Source organism: Neophocaena asiaeorientalis, unplaced genomic scaffold (assembly GCF_003031525.2).
Source record: "Neophocaena asiaeorientalis asiaeorientalis breed wild unplaced genomic scaffold, Neophocaena_asiaeorientalis_V1.1 scaffold681, whole genome shotgun sequence".
Lineage (NCBI taxonomy): Eukaryota > Metazoa > Chordata > Mammalia > Artiodactyla > Phocoenidae > Neophocaena > Neophocaena asiaeorientalis.
In genome coordinates this window covers 872,375-891,298 of record NW_020172271.1, presented here as the reverse complement: position 1 = coordinate 891,298, position 18,924 = coordinate 872,375, and the positions used below count along the sequence as shown (strand labels likewise).

The 18,924-nt window shown below is 40.5% G+C and overlaps 1 protein-coding gene across 5 annotated transcripts in view; it reads left to right on the top strand.

The window, feature by feature from the left end:
- The window catches only part of AHCYL2 (adenosylhomocysteinase like 2), a 164,369-nt gene extending 145,739 nt beyond the window's left edge, over positions 1-18,630 (top strand). For all 5 annotated transcript variants that reach the window (XM_024762807.1, XM_024762806.1, XM_024762815.1 and 2 more), the window contains exons 12-17: positions 4,559-4,653; positions 11,820-11,918; positions 13,561-13,629; positions 13,752-13,830; positions 15,095-15,215; positions 15,616-18,630. In XM_024762807.1, coding sequence (XP_024618575.1) covers positions 4,559-4,653; positions 11,820-11,918; positions 13,561-13,629; positions 13,752-13,830; positions 15,095-15,215; positions 15,616-15,622 — 470 coding nt within the window. In that variant the 3' untranslated portion in view covers positions 15,623-18,630. The remainder of the gene's footprint in view (positions 1-4,558; positions 4,654-11,819; positions 11,919-13,560; positions 13,630-13,751; positions 13,831-15,094; positions 15,216-15,615) is intronic.
- The last annotated feature ends 294 nt before the right edge of the window (positions 18,631-18,924 follow it).

Below are 18,924 nucleotides of genomic sequence, written 5' to 3'. Positions count from 1 at the left end.
GGAAAGTTTCTCTCTAGTCTTTTTAACTGTTCCATATCTCCATTCATCCTCAGCTACCTAGGAGATGGCTACCAGTGAGTTTTATTTGGGAAGCTAGATCTTAAATTTGTACAGTTTTGAAAATTTTACTTCCAAAAGTGATGTGTATTTCTCTCTAGTCCCTGTAATTAAAGCAAGGCTAGAGCAAAATTCTTCCTAGTTAGAGAAAGTGGAAAAGGTAGTTGTGTTAATTCCCAAAGATGTAGATTTTGAGTTTTAGAGAGGAATATGCAGATATGTCTACTTTCCTTGGACTGAGATATTTTATCTTTATGTTAGAACCATAAGCCATTGGAATATTGGGTTTATTTTATAATTCTATTTTAAAGGAGGAAAATCAGAATATTTAAGAATAAAACTATTATTTGTAGTCTCAGGGAGAGCTGGGGGCAAAGAAGAACCATAAGAAATTGTTCTTAGGGCTTCCCTGGTGGCACAGTGGTTAAGAATCTGCCTGCCAATGCAAGGGATGTGGGTTCGATCCCTGGTCCAGGAAGATCCCACATGCCATGGAGCAACTAACCCCATGCGCCACAACTTCTGAGCCTGCACCCTAGGGCCCACGAGCCACAACTGTTGAGCCCGTGTGCCACAGCTACTGAAGGCTGTTTGCCCTAGAGCCTGTGCTCTGCAACAAAAGAAGCCACCGCAATGAGAAGCCCGCACGCCACAATGAAGAGTAGCCCCTGCTTGCCGCAACTAGAGAAAGCCTGCCCACAGCAACGAAGACCCAACACAGCCAAAAATAAATAAATAAATTTATTTTTAAAAAAAGAAAAAAGAAACTGTTCTTTTTCACATCAATCCTTCGATCTCTTTTTTTGTAAGTAGCTTTATTGAGATATAATTCACTTACCATATACATTTTACCCATTTTAAGTGTATAATTCAATGTTTTCTAGCAAATTCACAAGGTCATACAACCAAGACAATCTAATTTTTTTATTGAGATGTAATTTACATACTGTAAAAGTCACTCTTTTAAAGTATACAGTTCATACAGTTCTGCAGCCTGTGGAAGGAAAACCACATTCACAGAAAGACAGACAAAATGAAAAGGCAGAGGACTTTCTACCAGATGAAGGAACAAGATAAAACCCCAGAAAAACAACTAAATGAAGTGGAGATAGGCAACCTTCCGGAAAAAGAATTCAGAATAATGATAGTGAAGACGATCCAGGACCTCAGAAAAAGAAGGGAGGCAAAGATCGAGAAGATGCAAGAAATGTTTGACAAAGACCTAGAAGAATTAAAGAACAAACACCTAGCAGAATTAAAGAACAAACAAACAGAGATGAACAATACAATAACTGAAATGAAAAACACACTAGAAGGAATCAATAGCAGAATAACTGAGGCAGAAGAACAGATAAGTGACCTGGAAGACAGAATGGTAGAATTCACTGCCATGGAAGAGAATAAAGAAAAAAGAATGAAAAGAAATGAAGACAGCCTAAGAGACCTCTGGGACAACATTAAACACAACAACATTTGCATTATAGGGGTTCCAGAAGGAGAAGAGAGAGAGAAAGGACCCAAGAAAATATTTGAAGAGATTGTAGTCGAAAACTTCCCTAACATGGGAAAGGAAATAGCCACCCAAGTCCAGGAAGCACAGAGAGTCCCAGGCAGGATAAATCCAAGGAGAAACATGCCGAGACACATAGTACTCAAATTGACAAAAATTAAAGACAAAGAAAAATTATTGAAAGCAACAAGGGAAAAACGAAAAATAACATACAAGGGAACTCCCATAAGGTTAACAGCTGATTTCTCAGCAGAAACTCTACAAGCCAGAAGGGAGTGGCATGATATACTTAAAGTGATGAAAGGGAAGAACCTACAACCAAGATTACTCTACCCGGCAAGGATCTCATTCAGATTCGATGGAGAAATCAAAAGCTTTACAGACAAGCAAAAGCTAAGAGAATTCAGCACCACCAAACCAGCTCTACAACAAATGCTAAAGGAACTTCTCTAAGTGGGAAACACAAGAGAAGAAAAGGGCCTACAAAAACAAATCCATAACAGTTTAGAAAACAGTAATAGGAACATGCAATAAAAAAACAAACAACCCTGTGCTTCCCTAGTGGCGCAGTGGTTGAGAGTCCGCCTGCTGATGCAGGGGACACGGGTTCGTGCCCCGGTCCGGGAAGATCCCACAGGCCGCTGAGTAGCTAGGCCCGTGAGCTATGGCCACTGAGCCTGCGCGTCCAGAGCCTGTGCTCCGCAACAGGAAAGGCCACAACAGTGAGAGGCCCACATAACACACACACACAAAAAACCCAATCAAAAAATGGGCAGAAGACCTAAATAGACATTTCTCCAAAGAAGACATACAGATAGCCAAGAAGCACATGAAAAGCTGCTCAACATCACTAATTATTAGAGAAATGCAAATCAAAACTACAGTGAGGTATCACCTCACACCAGTTAGAATGGGCATCATCAGAAAATCTACAAACAACAAATGCTGGAGAGCGTGTGGAGAAAAGGGAACCCTCTTGCACTGTTGGTGGGAATGTAAATTGATACAGCCACTATGGAGAACAGTATGGAGGTTCCTTAAAAAACTAAAAATAGAATTACCATATGACCCAGCAATCCCACTCCTGGGCATATACCCAGAGAAAACTATAAGTTAAAAAGGCACATGCACCCCAATGTTCATTGCAGCACTATTTACAATAGCCAGGTCATGGAAGCAACGTAAATAGCTATCGACAGACGAATGGATAAAAAAGTTGTGGTACATATATACGGTGGAATATTACTCAGCCATAATAAGGAACGAAATTGAGTCATTTGTTGAAACGTGGATGGATCTAGAGACTGTCATACAGAGTGAAGTAAGTCAGAAAGAGAAAAACAAATATCGTATATTAATGCATGTATGTGGAACCTAGAAAAATGGTACAGATGAACTGGTTTGCAAGGCAGAAACAGAGACACAGATGTAGAGAACAAACGTATGGACACCAAGGGAGGAAAGTGGCGGGGGGTGGGGGGATGGTGGTGGTGTAATGAATTGGGAGACTGGAATTGACATATATACACTAATATATATAGATAGCTAATAAGAACCTGCTGTATATAAAAAAATAAAATAAAATTCAAAAAAATAAAAATAAAAAAGTATACAGTTCAGGGACTTCCCTGGTGGTCCAGTGGTTAACACTTCACCTTCCAATGCAGGAGGGACGGGTTCGATCCCTGGTTGGGGAAGCTAAGATCCCACATGCCTTGGGGCCAAAAAAAAAAAGCATGAAACAGAAGCAATATTGTAACAAATTCAATAAAGACTTTTAAAATGGTCCACATCAAAAATCTTTAAAAGATAAAGCATACAGTTCAGTGATTTTTACTAAAGTTGTACAACCCCATTATCGAATTCCAGAACATTTTCATCATCCCCAAAATAAATCTTATACCATTAGCACTCACTCTTTTTTCTACCCTTCAGTTTTCTGCAGCCCTAGGCTACCATTAAATTCTGTCTCTATAGATTTGCCTATTTCAGATATTTCATATAAACAGAATCATACAATATGTGGTCTTTTGTGACTTTTTTTACCTAGCATAATATTTTCAGGGTTCATGTATGTTGTAGTGTGTATCAGTATTTCATTCCTTTTGATTGCTGAATAATATTCCATTTTAAGGTTATATCACATTTCAGTGATATCCATTCATCAGTTGATAGACACTTGGGTTGTTTTTACTTTTTGGCTATTATGAATAATGCTGCTATGAACATTGTGTACAAGTTTTTCTGTGGACATGCCTTCAGTTCTCTTGGGTATATACCTACAAGTGGAATTGCTGGATCATATGATAACTACTTTTAACATTTTGAGAAAATGCCAAACTTTTCCAAAGTAACTACATTATTTTACAATCCTGCCAACAATGTATGAGAGTTGCAGTTTCTCCACATCCTTGTCAACACTTGTTATTGTCTGATTTTTGGATTATAGCTATCCTAGTATGTGTGAAATAGTGTGTCACTGTGGTTTTGATTTGCCTTTCCCTAATGATGTTGAGCATCTTTTCATGTGTGTTGGCACATCTTTTGTACATCTTCTTTTAAGAATTTCTATTCAGATCCTTTACTCATTTTTAAAATGAGCTGTCTTTTTGTTATTGATTTGTAAGAGTTCTTCATAAATTTTATTATTGAGTTGTAAGAATTTTTATCAGATTTATGATTTACAGTTATTTTGTCCCATTGTGTAGGTTGTCTGTTCACTTTCTTAGTGGTATCATTTAAAGCACAAAAGTTTTTAATTTCACTGTAGTCCAGTTTATTTTTTCTTTGGTTGCTTGTGCTTTAGGTGTTATCTAAGAAACCATTGCCTAACCCAGGTCACAAAGATTTATTCCTATGCTTTGCTAAGAGTTTTATAGTTTTAGCTCTCATATTTAGGTCTCTGATCCATTTTAAGTTAAGTTTACATATGGTGTGAGGAAGAGGTCCAACTTCATTCCTTTTCATGTGGCTATCTCTTCTGTTTTTAAGGTAACAAGAATGTGGTAACCAGAGAGCACTTAGACCGTATGAAGAATAGCTGCATCGTTTGTAACATGGGACATTCCAACACGGAGATTGACGTGGTAAGTTCAAGTGACTCATCATTGGGTTGTTTTTTTTTTTTCTCTCCTTCCCAAGAAACATAAACTAGAAGAAGAAAGAGCAGGGTCACCAGCCATCGTAAACATGACTGTACTGGTAGAGCTGTTCACTCACTAGCCTTATAGCTTGTGCGTATGGATTCTACAAAGCTTCTTTATCTCAACTTAATCATTTCAAATGATTGGTTTTTTTCCACCTAAGCTTGATACCTACTTGTACTGTAAGCCATTTTATCTTTATGATTAGGATTAAGAGCTGGGTAAACTCAAAACTACAAAAAGGATACAATAAATATGAGTCAGTATGCTAGTCAGTATTTTGGAGAGATTTGATTTTGCCATAAAGGTGAGATTAGTAGGTTGGTCCAAGGAAACAAGTCAAGGGAGGGACATCTATGGGCTGGGATGAGAGCACTGCTTAAGATTGACTGTGTCTGTCAAATATGGTGGTTTCCCTTTTCTCTCCCTCTTTTATGGGGCTAGGTCTCCCCTTAACATATTTTCCAAACTGTAGTATTGAATCTATAGATGTCACAATCAATTCAGTAGCATGTGTTCCTCAAACCTGGAAAACCTATAGCTGTGGTTCTCTAGTTTTATTATAGTCACCTAAAATTTTCTGATCCAACAGAACATTTGATCCTACTAAGGTGCCCAAGTAATAGTTAATAGAAGTATTATTTATTTCTTTTCAGACTTACCAAAGTATCTCTCAGTGTGACTTTCACTCTGGTTTTAAGTTTTTAAGGCATTTTTCTGACACAACTGTATTTCTCTCTGAGTAAATGGCTCAAGCAAAGCATGCTTTCATCTCCACTGAGGGCTGCTCTGATTGAGCTTCAGCATTGCCAGGTAAGGATCAGTTGATATACTGAGAGCCTGTGGGATATCTATTTTAAATGGTTTCTCTTTTTAACTCTGTGCTCTATTCTTCTGTTATTAAAAATAGCTGGGAAAACAACCTACCAAAGCCTGTTTCTACCCTTGAGGTTTTGGAGTGGCATGGCTCCATTACTCTGTCTTACCATGATATTTTGCTTATAATGAGTAATTTATTTAGTTTGTGTTTTTGAGGGATTTTTTGCTGTTGTTGTTTTGAGGGGTTTTTTGTGTTTTTTTTGTTTGGTTTGGTTTTTTGGTTAAGTTTCACTTTTGTGCCATACTGCCCGTTTACTAAATGGTCAAAGGTATCAGTATTTCTAAAACTATCTAGCCTATGATTGTCCTTTTCTGGATTGATCTGCTTGTAGAGCCCCCAGATGGAAAAAGCTTAAAGGGAAGTGGTCATGCTCTGAGCGCTGAAGTGAAATCTTCTGAGTAAGCGAAGAGGGAAGGAATTTCCGTTCTAAACCGTCAAGAAGCTCTAAAATAAAGATAATTTCAATGCAGTCATGTAATTTTTATATTTTTACTTTATCTCATTTCATCCTTTTGACCACCCCACGAGGCAGTATTCTTATTCCTGATTTTCAGTTGGGAAAATAAAAGCTTAAGTACATTGTTCAGTCATAGCCGTTGGTTCAAAAATGAAATTGAAGCACAAAATTCAGGTTTTTTGACTTCAAGTCCAGTTTTTTTGTTTTTGTTTTTCTGTATGTTTTTGTTTGTTATTTTAGTTTTTTAGTTTGGTTTTTTGTTTTGTTTTTTGGCCGTGCTTCACAGTTTGCAGGATCTTAGTTCCCTGACCTGACTAGGGATTGAACCTGGGCTCAGGCTCAGGCAGTGAAATCGCCGAGTCCTAACACTGGACTACCAGGGAATTTCCTGTTTTTCTGTATGTTATACTATGATCTCCTCATGCTTTTTAGATTACCTTCAAATTGTGGTGGTAATCTCTTCTCCAAAGGCAGCCCAGATATAAGTAATCTCTCAGGATAAAGGCCAGGAGACTCTTTACCTTCAATAATAAATATTTATTGTGTGATTGCTGTATGCCAGGTCCTGCTCTATATGCTTGGGATCAGTGCACAAAACAGGCAAAGATTCCTACCCTCATGGAACTTATATTTTAGTGAGAAAAAGGACAATAGACATAATAAGTAAAATTTATAGTATGTTAGAAGGTGAAAGCACCGTAGAAAAAAGAAAAAGCAGAGCGTGGTAAGGGGAAATCAAGAGTGCTGGGTTGTAATTTTAGATAGAGGGATCAAGGTATAAGCCTCATTAATAAGGTGATGGTTGAGCATATCTGAAGGAATTAACCATGTTGACTTTTAGGTGAAGGACATTTCACGATGAGGGAACAGCCCCAATGCCCTAATGCCCCAATGCGCGAGTTGCCTAGTCTGTTTGAGGATCGACAATGAGGCCAGTATGACTAGAGCAGAAGAGCATGGGGCGGGCTTCCCTGGTGGCACAGTGGTTGAGAGTCCGCCTGCCAGTGCAGGGGACACGGGTTCGTGCCCCGATCCGGGAAGATCCCACATGCCGCGGGGCGGCTAGGCCCGTGAGCCATGGCCGCTGAGCCTGTGCGTCTGTAGCCTGTGCTCTGCAATGGGAGAGGCCACAACAGTGAGAGGTCCGCGTACTGAAAAAAAAAAAAAAAAAAGAGCATGGGGCAGGGAAGAGTGGAAAATGAGGTCAGAGAGGTAATTAGCCACATGTTATAAGACCTCAGAGGCCATTGTAAGAACTCCTGATTGTGTTCTGAGAGGAATATGGAGCCACTGTAGGATTTATGCCTTCTGTTTTAAAAGGATGATTTTTTATTTTAAAAGTGTCACCCTGGCTGCTGCATTGAGACTAGACCTACTTTTGCAGGTATTGCTAGGTAGCCCCAGTATCTGCCACTGCCACTAGCCAAGAACCATCTTTCAACTCTCTTCGTGCTCTTCTTAGCAGAAAGTATATGACTAAACTAAGTGGTCCAGAAAGAGAGATGTTCAGAATGACTTTGGAAAAGTTTAATTATGCAACTTTCAATGTAGTGTCACAGGGCATGCAAAGTGAAATTTAAGGAAATAGCAAACTCAACTAAACATCGATTCCAGAATGTTCATTCACTACTTAGCAAATTTGTGTTGAGTACTCGCTCTGCTCTGTGCTAAGTACTAATTGGCTGAAGAAATAACAGTGAACAATATGCCTGCTTTCCTGGAGCTTATATTCTAGTGTGGGAAACAATTACTAAATAGACAGTTATGGACTTCCCTGGTGACACAGTTGTTAAGAATCTGCCTGCCAGGGCTTCCCTCGTGGTGCAGTGGTTGAGAGTCTGCCTGCCGATGCAGGGGACGCGGGTTCGGCCCCGGTCCGGGAAGATCCCACATGCCTGCGGAGCGGCTGGGCCCGTGAGCCATGGCCGCTGAGCCTGAGCGTCCGGAGCCTGTGCTCTACAATGGGAGAGACAGTATGAAGAGTAGCCCCCACTCGCTGCAACTAGAGAAAGCCCGCGCGCAGCAACGAAGACCCAACACAGCCAAAAAAAAATAGACAGTTATTTTCAGTTAGTGCCTAATACTGAGGTAAAACAGAAAGATGAGGACATTGAGGTTGCTATTTAATTAGGGTGATCAAAGAAGGTGTCTTTGAGGAGATAACATTTGAACAAAAACTTGAATGACCATTCTATTCAGAGAGAATGGTGAGTCAAAACCATGAGGTAGAAACATGCTTGATGTGTTTGAGGAACAGAAAAGGTGCCATTGTGGCAGGAACAGAATGGGCAAGGGGATGAGGATAAGAGGCAGCAAGGTTATGTAGAGCTTCGTAGGCCATGGTACGGACTTTAGATTTTATTCTGCATACAAGTGAAGCCATTGGAAGGTTTTGAGTGGGTGACTGATGAAATCTGACATACGTTTTAAAAAATAACCTTGGCTGTTGTATGAAGAAAACACTTCTGGAGCTTGAGTGGTGATAGGGACGATAGCAAACTCTTTCAGTATTTCCAGCAATAGAAGGAGGTAGCTTGGATTAGATGGATAAACAATGGAGGTGATAAGAAGTGATGTATTGTGAAGGTAGGACCAGTGGGCTTTGCTACATGGATTGGATGCAGAGTGTGATAAAAAGAGATGAATCACTGTAAGTTAACTCAGCAAAACTGGGAAGGAAAATGACTTGGTAAATTTTTATCCAGAGTTTTTAGTGATCAAAAATGTAAGGATCTTTTTTTGTGGAGGAATTTACAGTTTACCTAACCTTGAGATGTTGACTGCTGCATTTTAAGGAAGCAATTGCTCATGGAAAGAGTTGGTCATTTAGAAAACTGTATTTTTTTCTGAAAAATAATACCATGAATACTTAGGGGACCTGTGATAAGGATGTGCTCTTAGCTGCCTTTTGTCCAAGTCTCTCTGTCACATACTTCCTTTCTCTTGAAAAGAAACCTGCTTACCCGTATATATCACATAGACAGCCTGTGTGACTGTAAGCTTCACAGTTCAGGTGGTTAAACCATTATGTGCACATGCTTTAAAAGTTTTTGCCAGCCTGGGCTACACTGGTGGTGCAGTGGTTAAGAATCCACCTGCCAATGCAGGGGACATGGGTTCGAGCCCGGGTCCGGGAACATCCCACATGCCGCGGAGTGGCTAAGCCTGTGCGCCACAACTACTGAGCCTGCGCGCCTAGAGCCCGTGCTCCGCAACAAGAGAAGCCACTGCAGTGAGAAGCCCACACACCGCAACGAAGAGTAGACCCCGCTCGCCACAGCTAGAGGAAGCCTGAGTGCAGCAACAAAGACCCAATGCAGCCAAAAGTAATAAATAAATAAAGTAAATAAATTAAAAAAAAAAGTTTTTGCCAGCCAGAGAATTACAGCCTGAGACTTGCTACCGACTCCATGCTTCGCAGGACTAGAACCACAGCTGTTCTTGGCTTTACAGTGGGACGTACACCTAGTTTGGGAAGGGAGTAGGCATAGGGGACCTTTTTCCTGGTAGATTGCTTAGTGATTATAAATCCACAGAAAAGACATTGGATGTCTTTAAGAGAAATTCTTGTAAAACTGTGCTAGCCATAGGAAACACTTCTCTCAAGGAGTGTAAATGCCAAATAGACTTTAATAGTTTATTGGAACTGCATGGGCAGTGCTGGGAATAACTTAACCAAGTTGCTCTTCAAACCCCATTTTAAACCCTCAGGTCTTTTGCTTGCATCATAGCCATCCCAGTGCTCTAGTAAATTGCCTCTACTAAGCACTGATCATTTTTATGATGTTCCTAAGAAGTTCCCTTTCCTTGATTCCACCACATCTTTTTTCCCAGGGAATATTTCCTAAGACAAGAGACTCTTGTTATCATTGTGTCAGCTCTTTAGTTCCAGTCATCAAGATTGCTTATCCAATGGAAGATTGGGAGTATGAAACATTAAGAACTTGAAATACTTAAAGTCCCATTATCTCAATAAAAAAATTGCTAGTGTTACCAAAGAGTATCTCTTGGCTCTACGTGGTTATTGTCCTCCATGGTGATATTTCTAAAGGCTGAGGGATTTACTCTGTATATCCTTAACGTCCCCAAATGGCCTATTTGCTTAAATTCTTTTTAACTCTATTTGTAGTATTTATTTATAAATTTTATTTTTAAAATCTTAATTTTAAAGTAGTACTTCCTCAATTTAAAATTCAAGCAACATAAATACGTATAAAGTAAGAAGCAAAAAATTTACAAAATTGAGGTTACAGCATATTATTTCTGCAACTTGATTTTTTCACTTAATAAGGTATGGTTTTCATGTTAACAAATACAGATCTACTCATTTCTTTTTTGTTTTTGAGAACTACATTATATTCCATTGTATGGAATTATCCTGATTTACTTAGCCATTCCCATGTTGATTTACATTTTTTGCTATTATAAATAATGTTGGGTTAAACATTCGTGGGCGCTTATATTTCTGAACTTGAACAAGTATTTCTATAGGATAGAGCCCTAAAAGTGAATTTGATTGGTCAAAGATTAGGTACATATGAAATTTTGTTAGCTACTGCCAAATTGCCCTCTAGAAAGGTTGAACTAATTTATGAAACTTGACATCGGAAGAGATTTTATATTTCCCATCTACCTAATAAAGAAATGGTCCAGACCATTAATAAAGTCCTGAATATACTGAATCTAATTATAATTATATGTCTTTCTTTCCCACTAGATTAGTAAAGAAAAGAAGATACAGTCCCTGTCAATAAACAGCTCACAGTCTAGTAGAGGAGTCCACAGTCTTATCTATAATAGTGTTCTTTGCTATAATGCCTAGCATACAGTATGTACCCCAGTAAATGATTGTCATATAACGGAAGTGTTTCTCTTTATTTGTCTGATAACTACTATTTGGCAGAACTTCTCAATTTGACCAACTTGAGCCAATGGGTAGTCTTAGAGTACAGACTCCCTTTCTATTTTAGGCATTGCCTCTTGGAAGAAGGAAGTTGTTGCCTTAAGTCTAAACCCTGTGACTGTTATTTGATTACTGCTGTTAATAAACTTAACATTTCTTCTCTTCTCGGAATATACAATATACAGAAATGGAAGGAGGGTGAGCCATTGGGAGCTTTACTCTACCATTATGCATTGCTCTAAAGGCTACCTCACATTTGCACTTAGGTCACAAAGCTTCTGTAACTTTAGGGTGAACCACCATCATTGAGAAGGTGGAACCTGGGATGTTGGGACATGAGAGCAGAACCGTGGGCCCCGGCATGCTATGTGTAGGACATTCATTCTTCTCTGACTAATCTCACTCAGCTCTGACCCTCCTGTTCTCTGTGTCTCTTCAGCACTTACGTATTCAGTCTGCACTGTATTAATTTGCACTTGTCTGCATGTTGCTTCATAAGTATTAAAGGCTTTTATCCCCTCACATATGTATTGTTTTGTGTCCCGAACTAAAGTATGAGCTTTTTGAAGGCAGAAACCATGTCTTTGGTTTCTTTTGTATTTCCCATAGCACCTTTTACTGTGCTCAGCAGAGAGTGGGCGCACAGTATATGTTGTGGAATGACATCCTGAGTGATCTCTCCCTGGCTGGGCCCAAGATTAAATTCCCTGAAATGGAACAGTCCTAACCAACCCAGGGCAGGTATTCTCCATCTGGCATGTTGGTTGCTTCTTTCAACTTGCTATCTGAAATGGCTCCCTTCGACATCTTTCCATCCAGAAAGTGGGACTTGGCATGGCTGATGGTGTGCTTGCTGTATTGTGTTCCAGGCGAGTCTTCGGACACCAGAACTGACCTGGGAGCGAGTGAGATCCCAAGTTGACCATGTAATATGGCCTGATGGCAAGAGGATAGTGTTGCTGGCAGAGGTAAGACCTGAGGCTGGAGAAGTTCACCCCTGACAGGAGAGACTGCAGTACCCATGTCTCCTCCCCCTCTTGTTCTCTCATACTTTCAACTCCTCTTAAGAATAAGCTTAACTACTTTACCAATGGATTTTACATCTAATTGTGAAAGGTCTTTTCATTCAGCAATTAAGAAACTATTTTGGTTCCCCACTTTTCACCAATTATCCTGTCTCTCTATGTCACTCTACAGGTTGAGTCAGACAATGGCTTATTACTGTGGAAGGAATTAATGGATAGAACCATTGCCACTTTGAGTGATGCTTATAAAGAGATAATGTCATTTGTGGGATGGTTTAATCAGGAAGCACAAAGTAGATATTTCTGACTGTAACTAAGATAATCTTAGGCAAACTCTGAGAAGGTCATGTCTTTGCTAATAGATTCCCTGTTTCTGAGTGTCCATTCCCCTAAACTGAGCCAGACGTGTAGTAGATACCCAGCTATGTATTGGTTGTGTGATTGATATTTCCCTTTCCTGGCTTCTTCTAGCTCAGCCCTACTCTTGACTTTCAGGCCACTTAGACTCCCATGTCAATGTTTGGCCACTTTTCCTTTCTTGAGAGCTTCTCTTTCCTATCCTAGATTTCTGACAGCTGTAACAATGCCCCCTGTTTTTACCTTAACACTTTCTCTTCTTCAGGGAAAGATACCAAGATTACAAGGGGGACAATAATACTTTCCTTGAGTTTTGATTTTCAGTCTTTTTTTTTTTAATTAAAGAAACTGAAAATGAAAACATACTGTCTTCATCTAGAGGCCTTTAAATTTATTTTTGAGTCTTCTTCCTATTCTCTTCACTTTTTCTCACCTTATCTCACCTTCTCAAATACTTTAGGGCGTCTATAAAGTATGTACAGGAGTGTGTACAGGGAGGGGACTGGCAGGTTGTTAAATATTCACTAATTGCTTTAAAGTCAGCCCACTGTCTGGTGACTTATTTCCAGGTCCCATCTAGTAATTTTGGTGGCAAAAGCTAGCACCATAGTTGTTTTTGGCTACAATGGTTGAGCAGAAAACGTGGTCAAGCTTCCTAGGAAATAAAGTAGGAAAGAATGGCATTGGGGGGAAGGTTCTAGTCATTCTAACTCTCTGAATCACCCACTGGAAATACATGACTGCCCTTGAATTCAGGGGAACCAGGTTGAGGAAAAAGCACAGAAACCATCACAGCTTCCTAAGTCAAAAAATGTCTCCCATCACGACCTGGAGAGGTTGCCCTTGGATTTGACCAGATCATTGTTTAGGACAGTTTTCCGAAGGAATATCGATGCCTCAGAAGGAAGATATTCTGTTGTAGAAAGTAGAAAATTCAAGGGGAATATACCCTCCCTTGGCATAAGCCTCAGTATCATGTGACTATCTCTATTCCTTTTTACATAAACGCAGAGATCTTTTATCTTATTATCTTCATCAGATTTTCCAGAATTTCTTAACATTTCACTCAAATGTTAATCAGTTCATTACCACTGACTGAACACCTGCATTTTGTCCAGCATGTTAGTTGGGAAGTGTTTGGAAAATGGCTGTCGTGTTCTTCCCTCACTCCTCAAAGCCAGAGACTTCATCTAACCAACCCATTTGTGTGTTAACCTTTGCTTTCTAGGGCCGTCTGCTAAACCTAAGCTGCTCCACAGTGCCTACATTTGTGCTCTCGATCACTGCAACTACTCAGGTAAGGCCTCCAGAGTGGGGAAGCAGTGGGCTGGAAAGAGTCATTAGCCCATCAGGGTTTCACTTGATATGGGGTAGATTGCTATGAATGGCACGTCAGCATCCATTTCTCTGCTTTTCTAGGCTCTTGCCTTGATAGAACTCTACAATGCTCCTGAGGGTCGCTATAAGCAGGATGTCTACCTGTTGCCCAAGAAAATGGGTAAGCATGAGTTCTTCTATCCCAGTCCTTACCAAGTAGTTCAGAGTCAGAGGCTAAGGGAAGTTTGGGGGCATTATATTTCTTAGGGATAGAAAAAAGATATCTTCATCTTGTAAAGTAGGAGCTAAGATTCTTAGATTTCATCCACAGTTGATTTATCACGTTTTCCAAATAGGTTGTCCTAATGAAGTAAGGACATTTTGCTGTGATTTAGTTTACCTGCCTGTGAATTTTAAGGATTTCCCCAAAGTATCTATTACACAAGAAAAAAATCCCAAAGGAAAAAAAAAAACTCTTCCCCCCACAAGAAAGAGGAATCATCTCCTACCTTGTGACATCTGACTTACTCCAGTTCTAGGCTGCTAAGTAGCTCCTACCAAACTTTTCTCAGACCAAGAAGACTTTCATACTACACCTTCTAACTCTGACCCTGTTGCTTCAGGCCAAAGGAAAGACTCTGAATAGCTTCAGTTAAGAGTTTAGTTATGTGGCCATTTCGTATAGGAGAAACATTAAACTGTCTTAAATTTTTAACGAACCTGCTTCAAACACCTGAACTGATACCGTATGTTTATAAACTCCCAAGCCAAAGATCAGGGAATAAATCAGCTTCTGGTTTTGTTTTGCTTCAGCATTAGATGCACAGCAACTGTGAGAAGTTGACATATTATCCCTTTAATAGACACCTTGGAAGAATATAAAAAAGTAGAACAGTCCATAACTGAATGTATAATGAAGTTAGGGAGACCCAACAAATACATAGGAAATGACTCAAAATTCTGAATAAGCAATATGTATTCAGGAAAGAGAATGTACATAGAAACCCATAAGAACTAAGGGTGTAGTGTCCTTCTCAGTCACTCCTTTCGGAGCTCCCCAAGTGTTAGTTTTTCTGAGTGACCTAAAGTATAAAGTACAAGGCAGAACTAAAGTTGGAGCTTCCTGTTTTTGAGTCCACCCACTGTCCCATCCTTTCTTTTAGACTCTAAGGCCTATTGCTTCTTTCATTTCTCACTTTTCTGGGGAGAAGGAAAGGTTCAAGGCTGAAACAGCTTGTAAGGAAGAAATGTTATGACTTTGGAAAGCACTGGGCTTAAGCTCAAGCAACCATTCCTTAGAATTGAGGTCCAGTGAGCAAAAGTTAAGCATTTTTCGTTCAGCTCCGAGAATTAGAAGGTGTCTTCCAACTTTTTAAGGCTGGAGAGAACAGCCAGACAAGAGGCAAGAATGCTTATACCAGGTCTTTTGTGATCTTTTGTTCCAGATGAGTATGTGGCCAGCCTACACCTGCCCACCTTTGATGCCCACCTGACCGAGCTGACAGATGAACAGGCCAAGTATCTGGGGCTCAACAAGAATGGGCCCTTCAAGCCCAATTACTACAGGTGCCTTGGACTCCCCATAAAATAGGGAAGCCTGAGTAGTGATGAGCTTCCTGCACTGGAATTGGTCTTTTCACCCATCACCATATTTACATGAACTCAGGAAAATAAACCCACTCCCACTCACTACCACCCCCAAATGATTCCTTGAGGCCTTCTCCAGACATTAAACAGTGATCCCTTTCCTGAATTTGCCACTTCATCTTCTTGATTTGATGTTTACCCCTGTATGGAGAAAAACTGGCCTTCTTCATTGATGTGAAAAAGCACCACATTTATCTACCCTCACCATACACTGCAGAAAAGTCCCTGTCTCCCCGTTATACCTTTAGGCCGGCTCTTCATGTCCCAGTATCCCCACAAGCTGATAACATCACAGTCTCATCTTTCTTTTTTCCTGCAGGTATTAAGTTCCTGTAATTCAAGCCAGAAGAAGTTTTAAGGAATAGAACTCCAAGTCTTTTCTCCACTCCTATACAGGAAAGAACCCAGCAAGCTGCTTCTCCAATCAGCTGCCTGCCGTGCTCACCCTATATGTTAGGTTATTTATTTATTAACCTAAATAATAAATGTCGCCTTGGCCCAGAGTGTGGTTGCTGTCCTGAGGGCTGTGAGAGCTGCAGAGGACAGGCTGAGGAAGGAAAGAAATGGGGTTCCCAGTGGATCTTTTGAGTCATTCCCCACTGACTCGGAATCCTCAGCACTGGGCATTGTTCTCTTGTCCAGGCTCAGGAGTTAGTCCATGGATTCCAGACTCCTCCTTCTCTGAGGTTTTCTGGAATAAATTTTTAGCAGCTGCCTTTCTCAGCTTTGGCCCTTCCCCAGGTGAGGCCTTTTGGAAGCCACTGAATTAACATGGCCTGGGTTCCCAGCCTTGACCATCACTATCATTGCCTTCTTTATAAAATGGAAGGAAGGAAGGAGTGTTGTGGCTTTGGCAAGATACACAAAGAACTCAGCTGTGCCTCTGTTTCCTGGGAGTCTCCTTCCTTACCCGGGACTCCTTCCTTCTCCTTGAATATTTATGTCCATTTTAACAATTTCAGGTTCCAAGAGGAATATGCCTCTATTATTTCCTCAACAGCTCTGATGTTTATCAGACATTTGTTTTGCCCTCTTTCTAACCCAACTAGCCTCTGCTCAGGAAGTGAGGGCCAGCCCCACTGGGGCCCATAATTTTACTTCCTTGTCATTTAACTGGATAATTTCCCAGGAAGCTCCCTACAGATTGGCACTGTCTCAGAAAAGGAGGCTTGTTGTGAAACACTGCTTCCTGAAACTTCCTCCTATTGCCTAAAACTCCTTCTGAAACTGAGCAGGGAAAGGCTTACTTTCCAAGGGATTTGGGAGAGCAGGGCTTCAGAAATGCGACAGATCTTTCAGACCCACAACTCAACACCCTAAAGAAGCAGAATATATTTATTTGTCTCCTGGGAAGGGCTTTGCAGCTTAACTGGCTAAGCTATACAGAGATGACACCGTAAACTGAATCTAGATGATCAAAGCTAGTTTGAACGTCGTCAGACATTCATCCCTTTGGCCATTGCCATTGAACATGAAACTGAGATCTAACGTCTCTGCAATTTGGTCTGTGGTCTTTCTCCTCTGCTGGGATATCTTTTTACGTTCTGGCCATCTTGGGTTTCTGTATTCCAGAGGTAGTTTCTTGAGTAACTCCAACATTACAAAAAATTTGTAATGTGAGCAGCCTGAAATTTTGCGTCCCACCTAAGAGTTGGATTCCTTTTAGAGACTGACCTGTTGGTATTAAGGGTTCCATTGGGACCAGATTGGTTCTAAGAGTTAAAGTCTGGAGTGGTCCTAGGAATCTTGAATGAAATGAGTCCTTTATCCCCCTGCTAACCCTGTTTAACACTCTCAGTTTTGTTTTTCCATTTTTCCCCTATCCTGGTCTGCCTCAAAGTCTTAAGACCAAGGTGACCCAAGGAAACACCAGACCACCCACAATCACCATAACCTTCCCACCCTAATTCTGCTCTCCGATTTCTACCTTCTCCAACTTCTCCTGGTCTTCACATATACCCACAGAGCTAGTCTGGAAGTGACCTTCCCTTTGGAGGTAGGGAGGTGGATCTTAGGTAAATGGTTGTTTGCCTCACTAAATAGTACACAGTCTCAGCCCATAGAATCTAGTTCCTCAGAGGCCGTATGTCTTAGCAAGTACTGGAAAAATGCCACATGCGTGGCTATATTCTTTCATGGAGAAGATCATAAATGCTGAAAATCCCACTAGGCCATTCAATTCTTCCTTTTGCCCACCCTGTTCTGGCTTTTGTTTTAATTAATTGGATCCCTTTAACAGAAGATTCAGAAGATGAAATTTGTGTCTCATCTTATATCCAGAGAAGATTCCATTAGGCAGATATCTGGACTCTAGCTTATTATGTTCTTAAGCCAAAGTCATAACCTGCTGTTTCTCAGCAAAGCCTGGCTGCCTGTGGAGCTTACTATGTGCTGATCCTGACAGGACATACTCTGCCTTGAAAATGTGAAGAGACCCATTCCAAATGAAAAAGAGCCACACTGGGCTTCTAGGTTAGGTTGCCCATGTTGCTACCCATGGTGAGGTATTTGCCTCTGAGTTTCAGGTGACCACTCTTCGTCTCTTTCTGGGGACTCTGTGTCATAACCATTAAGGAAAAGGAGGTCCAGGCCTCCTGAGTATTTGGGTTCTACCTTGGTGTTGGAATTTGGTCGTTATTCTTTCTGCCCGTGTAATCAGAACAAATGCATCTTCTTCCCTCGAGCTCTCACCTCAGATGCATCCTAGGTATCTGGAAGCATGGGAAAGAAGACTAATTAGCTCTTTATATGTGACCCTGGCCTGTGGGGAATCTTACCATTTTCTCTGCAGTGAATTTGTGCTAGTTTTCAAGGTTTTTTGCCTTCTTAATGGAAATACTGTTTTCTTTTTCTCATTAAAAAAAAAAGTATCTGGTCTACCTTTCCTCTGCCCTCCGACCTCCTCATCCTCCCCTCCCATATGAGCACGGCTCCCCATGGCCACATACTCCTGCAAAGCTTTTTTGCTGCTTGGCTTTTCTCTGAACAGATCTGAAATTGCTGCTCCTGTGGTTTTCTCAAAATTAACTTTGTCATGGTTTTAAAAAAGAAATCAAAATGCATTGTTGCATTAAGCTTTTTTAATAAAGGAAAATTACAGGAAAAAATAGGCAACACCAGCAAATTATATGTGGACAAGTTCTAAACTATATATACATACATATATATGTAAAATCATCTAGTTCTCATTGTCATCTTACTGAAAGGAAATAAAACCTCTAAAGATTGCCATATCTGAGAGGCTCTTGGAAATCTTTATGTCTAAGTGATTGTATTAGATCAGCAATAATGAATATGTAATCTCAAAAGAAAAATAAAATATTCTTAAAATGGATTCTTGTACTGAGAGTATTCCTTGCTTCAGTGAACTAGGAATTTAGAGATGAGAGAGGCTTCTGGGCAACAGGCTAGAGAGCCTGCTGTAGCGCAAGGATGTGAAAAGCTGAAGCACTTACCAATAGGCATGTTTAAGTGTCCTTAGCCTTGAGTCCCTTGTTCCATGGTGGGTCATTCCACTCATAAATATCACCCTTCCCCCACTTCCCACCCCATTATGTGTATAAAGAACCTGCTTTCGTAAAGCGACTACTCTGGGGGAGTTGAGAAGTATAGGCTTAAGGCAGAGAAA